Source organism: Rhinopithecus bieti, unplaced genomic scaffold, assembly GCF_001698545.2.
Source record: "Rhinopithecus bieti isolate Rb0 unplaced genomic scaffold, ASM169854v2 scaffold_777, whole genome shotgun sequence".
Classification (NCBI taxonomy): domain Eukaryota; kingdom Metazoa; phylum Chordata; class Mammalia; order Primates; family Cercopithecidae; genus Rhinopithecus; species Rhinopithecus bieti.
The window spans coordinates 2651034-2657989 of NW_016803392.1; the positions used below are offsets into that span (position 1 = coordinate 2651034).

The 6956-nt window shown below is 42.2% G+C and overlaps 1 protein-coding gene across 1 annotated transcript in view; it reads right to left on the reverse strand.

Moving 5' to 3' along the window:
- LOC108535888 (calcium-binding mitochondrial carrier SAL1-like) overlaps positions 1-6090 on the reverse strand; it is a 75714-nt gene extending 69624 nt beyond the window's left edge. The window contains 1 exon segment of the mRNA XM_017882285.1: positions 5524-6090. Coding sequence (XP_017737774.1) covers positions 5524-6090 — 567 coding nt within the window.
- Between the last annotated feature and the right edge of the window lie 866 nt (positions 6091-6956).

Sequence of the window (6956 nt, forward strand, 5' to 3'; positions counted from 1 at the left end):
ATATATTTAATATAAATATACATATAATTAATAATGAATTATAATATAATTATAATATATAATTAGTATGTTTATATAATACATTTAGATATATAATATAAATTAGATATGTTTAACATATGTAATGTATGCTAAACATATATATATATATGTTCAGCAATAGAAAGTACACACACACACACTTTTTTTTTTGAGATGGAGTGTTCACTCTTGTTGCCCAGGCTGGAGTGCAATGGTGCAATCTCAGCTCACTGCAACCTTCACCTCCTGGGTTCAAGCAATTCTCCTCCCTCAGCATTCTGAGTAGCTGGGATTACAGGCACCTGCCACCACACCTGGCTAATTTTTTGTGTGTTTTGAGTAGAGACAGGGTTTCACCATGTTGTCCAGGCTGGTCTCGAACTCCTGACCTCTGGTGATCCATCTGCCATGGCCCCCCAAAGTGCTGGGATTATAGGCATGAGCCGTAGTGCCCGGCCACATATATTTTTCCTATGGGAAAATCCAGGTATGTAAAATGGCAAGATTTTATTTGAGTTCCCTGCCAAAAATCCAGTTTATATGATTGGCTTCTAGCATAGTTAACAGCACCAGTTAATAAAGATATATGTAGTATATATGCCTAAACACACACAGGGTGTGTGTGTGTGTGTATGTGTGTATATATGCATGCTTATTTATACATGTATATTTTTATACACACACACTTGTGTTTTCTTGGAAAAAAATTCTGGCAAGAAAAAACTTTTTGTTAGTTATTTCTGGAGAGTTAAAATGGAAAATGAGGAGAAGAATATAAAAGTTAGTTTTACATTTTATTATATATTTTTCTATGTTATTTAATGTTTTATATTATGATTTATTTATTGTATTTTATTATTTATTTATTTTTATTTTTATTTTTTTTTGAGACAGAGTCTTGCTCTGTTGCCCAGGCTGGAGTGCAGTGGTACGATCTCAGCTCACTGCAAGCTCCACCTCTTAGGTTCACGCCATTCTTCTGCCTCAGCCTCCCAAGTATCTGGGACTACAAGTGCCCGCCACCACACCTGGCTGATTTTTTTTATTTTTATTTTTTATTTTTAGTGGAGACGGGCTTTCATCATGTTTAGCCAGGATGGTCTTGATCTCTTGACCTTGTAATCTCAAAATGCTGGGATTACAGGTATGAGCCACCACGCCCGGCCTTTATTTATTTATTTATTTATTTATTTACAAGAGGGAGTCTCACTCTGTCGCCCAGGCTGGAGTGCAGTGGTGCCATCTCGGCGCATTGCAAGCTCTGCCTCCTGGGTTCACGCCATTCTCCTGCCTCAGCCTCTCGGGTAGCTGGGACTACAGGCACCAGCCAGCATGCCTGACTAATTTTTCGTATTTTTAGTAGAGACAGGGTTTCACCGTGTTAGCCAGGATGGTCTCGCTCTCCTGACCTCGTGATCAACCCGCCTCGGCCTCCCAAAGTGCTAGGATTACAGGCTGAGCCACCGCGCCCGGCCTTAATGTTTTATTTTATGATTTGTATTATGAACTATTATTTTCTATAATAAAAATCACTTAGATGTGTGATATATATCTATGTGTAGATACAGATATCTCTAACTGTAGACCCTCTATGGATATCTTTAGACTTAACATGTATATACAGAGAGATAGAGTTTTCACCCCAATGAATTTTTTTTTGTTGCTTTACAGTCATTCAAAAACATGAGTCCATTAAATGGTATTAATTTATTAAAAGCAGAGATAAAACCTCTGTGTTTATAATTAACAACTGTCGAAACATACAAATATATGGCAAATAATTACACAAAGATTTCAGTATTTAAATCAAATGTTCCTATAATTGTGGTATAAAATGGGTATTATTTCATGGTAAGATGAGTGGGAAAACATTCTTCACATCAGAGTGATTTTTTTTAAAGTACACAAGATATATTGGACAGATATTATTTAAAGGATATAAAATTTTATTCAGACAGGCGGAATAAGTTCACAGATGTACATTATGGTGACTATAGTTAATGACAATATATTTTATTCTTGAAAATTCTAAGAAAGTAGATTTTAAATGTTTTCACCACAGAAAAAGTATGTGAGGTAGTACATATGCTAAGTACCTCAATTTTGCCATTTCGTGATGTCTATACTTTCAAAACATCATGTACACCATAAATATTTATAATTATTTGTCAGTAAACAAAGAAAAAGTGCACAAAATAAATATTAAGAATTGTTTTGGACATGCTATTGGAAGCTTCAGCAATAGGAAAGTGTTAGGGACCCAAATGTGCTTTTTCATGTTGTCAGACTCTTGACTGGAAATCACATCAAGAGAATACTGGGGAGATTTTTGCAGGGCATAGAATGCAATTCTGGGTTTTATCAGAAGGACACAAATCCTTTTGGTTGTCGGACCAAATGCTTCATATGCAAGTTCAAACCTTTCAGGAAAAAATACCCACTTAACACCTTCATCTTTTAAAAGGAGAAAAACACATCCTTTAGGCTATTTTAGTGAACATGCACAGCAAATCCAGCCCTTCTCTTTTGTCATGCACTCAGGATCCAGATGGAAGCACCCATAAAGCCTCTGTAAGCCTTTCCCAGGAACTAAGGCTCTTTGCATGCTCCACTGGGACCAGACACAATATAAATCTTGAATAGTACTTGGAATTTAGCTCACGTAGGGGTGGGCTAAGTTATATCAAAACAGGTTTTCTGGTGCAATGATGATGATCAGAGCCATGAAAAACACGTTATTAGCACTGTCAGTTTACATTCCCTGCCAGAGAACGAACACAAGCCCCAGAGTTATACGCTAATATTACCCTCCAATCCCTAGCTTTAGAAGAGGTTGAATTACTGAGAGATTAAAGTACTGGGGGTGTTTTGAAGACATAAACTTTGTTTGATTTCATTGATCCATACTGTACTGCTAACTGTAGGTGGCTGACCTGTAAGTGTGTGCAACCGATCAAAAGGCGGGGGCAGTGGGGGTCAGGTAGGAGAGAGGATTCTTACTAGACTCTGAGAGCTAGAAATGCCTTTACAATAAGGTATGCTAACTTCCCCTTTTTACATGCGAGGGACCTGATGTCCCTAGACATGTGACATATGATGTGAGTTACCTAAAGGAACAACATTTACTTAAAAATAAATTACGTTATTGGTATTCAGATAATTACTAAATATTTATTACCAGATAATTTATTTAGTTTTTAAAATATTCTAAATTCATAAATGCCATGTCTATAAAGACAAATCTATTGACCAGAGTTGAAAAGCCTCCTTCCAATTTATTTGTTTGATAGTTGATTTAGTCTTACCACTAAATTATATGTTCTACGTGGTGCTGACAAACCATTTTGGCTTCTTAATTGGTTATTCAGTTGCCTTCATATTGACAAATATCTTCAGTGATTAGTGGGACGCAAACAGGTGATTCACTGAGGGGCTGATCATAGTGGCTTTAGCAGGCTTCACAATGACTTTTGGGCACCTTCTGTGATACTCTGCATAAAAAGAGAGAGAGAGAGATTGAGATCAATTGATCTCTGGTATATCTTCCTCTTTACTTTGGAGGTCACTAGTCCTACTTGATTAGGGCCATTCTGTATAGGTCTCATTTAACCTTAATTATTTCCTGAAAGGACTTATCTCAAAATCCAGTCACATTAGGGGTTAGGGCTTCAACATATAAATTTTTTTTTGAGGGGGGCCACAATTCAGTCAGTAACAGAGATGGAAGAGCTGGGGTGTGAAGTGACTCTGAGTCCGACTTAGAAACTCATTCTTTGGTGCCTGCTGCTTCTTAGTGTATGACATGACAATAGTCGTATTTTTCCCTATCAAATTAATGTATATTTTTGTATCATAGCTCAGAATTAACTGTATTGCACTCCCCTCCAATCCCCCTCTTGTGGTAGGTAGGAATGGTGGATGATTCTAACTAAATGATATAAAATAAAATACTTTGATGTTACTGGTATACTTTATCTCTAGAAAGGAGATTCCTTGTGCAACTGTGAGCGTTTGTGTGCTGACCTCTGATGTCAGATTCAAGCTCCAACTATCAGAGATTGGAAAATGGATTACACCAATAACTCATTCTAAGCCAGTATAGTCATTTAACATTTACTTGATCCACACAAATATATATTGAGTGCTATGTGCTAGGAGCCCTAATGGTTGGGAGTATGGCTGTGGAAAAGGCTGATAAAGTTCTTGCTGTCATGGAGAAGACGGGAAGGTAAGCGAAAAATAAGAATTCCATAGATTGCTACTCTGAAGAAAATGAAGTAAGATAATGAAATGGAGGGGATCAGGACGTGGAGTGGTATAGTTGGATGGTCAAGAAACCCTCTTTGCTATAGTGGCATTTGACTTAAAACCTAAATGGCAAGAAAGGGTTAGTCATGGAAAGATTTGGGAGTTAAATGGTCCAGGTCAAGGAATAAGAAGAGAAAAGGCTCTGAATGGGAAAATATGGTTTGCTTAGGCAACAAAAAAAGAGGCCAGTGAATGAAGGTGGGTGGGGTTGGCCCAAGATGAGATGGAGAAGTCGACTGCAGCCAGGTCAGAAAGGGAAACAGTGGAAAGGAGGTTGGCCTTTATTCCCAGTACAATGGGACTCTCTTGCAAGGTGTTGTGCAAGAGAGTGACATGGTCTGATTGGCATTTGTAAATAAATCATGTTGGCAGCAACACATACTGTTTTCAACAATTGCGATTCTGTGTCTCTCTGTGATTGAGTATCTTCCTGTGAGGCAGAAGGAAACAATGTATTCTGTAGAATGGTCGATTTAAAATTTGTTTCAGAAGAGCTGTTACGTCAGATAATCAGAATAGGATGGCAATACAAATTTAAGCTTTGCTTGTAGCTAACCTGTGTCTAGTAAGTGAAGAAGCTCGGCCACTTGTTGGTCATTGCCCATCTTTTTTCTCGGTTGTTCAGATAATATTGATGATGTCTTCATGAGAAGTGACCTGCAGCTTCCTTCCTTACTCTCTCCCTTCCCTCCTTGTAACCACCCTTCTAATGAGGGAGGCATTCTGTTGTCTGTCAATTGGTGCTCTTTTCGCTATGCAGATTCATCCCGTTCTGCATTTGTTTTCCAGGCACCGATTGCTTCTCTTTTGGCACTGATTTTATGGTCTGCTTATGAAGTCCTCCAGCTGTTAAGAGACCAGCCTGGCCAACATGGCGAAACCCCATCTCTACTAAAAATACAAAAATTAGCCAGGTTTTGTGACACATGCTTTTAATCCCAGCTACTTGGGAGGCCAAGGCAGGAGAATCGCTTGAACCCAAGAGGTGGAGGGTGCAGTTAGTTGAGATAGTGCCACTGCCCTCCAGCCTGGGCAACACAGCAAGACCCTGTCTCAAAATAAAATAAGATAAAATAAAATTTAATTTCTTCCAGTTAGCAGAATTCAAAGACTATAATGGGAGGAGATCTGAATCTGAACCTGGGAAATACTTGCTGCTGGCTTGCCTAGTAGCTGTGAGCCAGACTTACTCACCAGGGAATTCCCAGAGAGGAAGCTGTGCTGCTGAGAGGTGACAACGTGCTGGCAGCCCTCGCTGGCTCTGGGTGCCTCCTCGGCCTTGGCGTCCACTCTTTCCATGCTTGAGGAGCCCTTCAGCCTGCTGCTGCACTGTGGGAGACCCTCTCTGGGCTGGCCAATGCTGGAGCCAGCTCCCTCTGCTTGCACTGAGGTGTGGAGGGAGAGGCGCCGGCAGGAACTGAGGGGCTGCATGCAGGGCTTGCAGGCCAGCGTGAATTCCGGGTAGGTGTGGGTTCGGCGGGCCCTGCACTTGGAACTGCCGGCCAGTGCCTCCGCCCCAGGCAGTGAGACGCTTAGCACTTGAGCCAGCAGCTGCCGAGGGTGCGCCAGGTCTCCTAGCACTGCCAGCCTTCCGCACAGTGTTTGAATTCTCAGGGGCCTCAGCCGCCTCCCCGTGGGGCAGGGCTTGGGACCTGCTGACCACCATGCCCAAGACCGCCCCCCCCCCACCCCCGTGGGCTTCCTTGCGACCCTAGCCTCCCCGAGGGGCATTGCCCCCTGCTCTGTGGTGCCAGAGCCCATGACTACCCAAGGGCTGAGGAGTGCAGGCGCACTTTGTGGGACTGGTAGGCAACTCCGCCTGTGGCCCCAGGGTTGGGGTCCACTAGGCGAAGCCAGCTGGGCTCCTGAGTTGGTTGGGGACTTGGAGAACTTTTATGTTTAGCTGGAGGATTGTATATGGACCAATCAGCACTCTGTGTCTGGCTCGCGATTCCTGGATGCACTAGTCAGCACTCTGTATCTAGCTAATCTGGTGGGGACTTGGAGAACTTTCATATCTACTTGGAGGATCGCAAATGCACCAATGAGCACTTTGTGTCTAGCTCAAGGTTTGTAAATGCACCGATCAACACTCTCTGTCTAGCTCAAGGTTTGTAAACGCACCAATCAGCACCCTGTATCTAGCTCAAGGTTTGTAAACGCACCTATCAGCCCCCTGTCAAAACAGACCAATCAGCTCTCTGTAAAATGCCCCCTGTCAAAACAGACCAATCAGCTCTCTGTAAAATGGAACAATCAGCAGGATGTGGGTGGGGTCAGATAAGGGAATAAAAGCAGGCTGCCGGAGCCAGCAGTGGCAACCTGCTAGGGTCGCCTTCCACGCTGTGGAAGCTTTGTTCTCACTCTTTGCAACAAATCTTGCTGCTACTGACTCTTTGGGTCTGTGCCACGTTTATGAGCTGTAACACTCACTGCGAAGGTCTGCAGCTTCACTCCTGAAGCCAGCGAGACCACGAACCCACCAGAAGGAAGAAACTCTGGACACATCTGAACATCTGAAGGAACAAACTGTAGATACACCATCTTTAAGAGCTGTAACACTCACTGTGAGGGTCCGCAGCTTCATTCTGGAAGTCAGTGAGACCAAAACCTCACTCCGGACACCC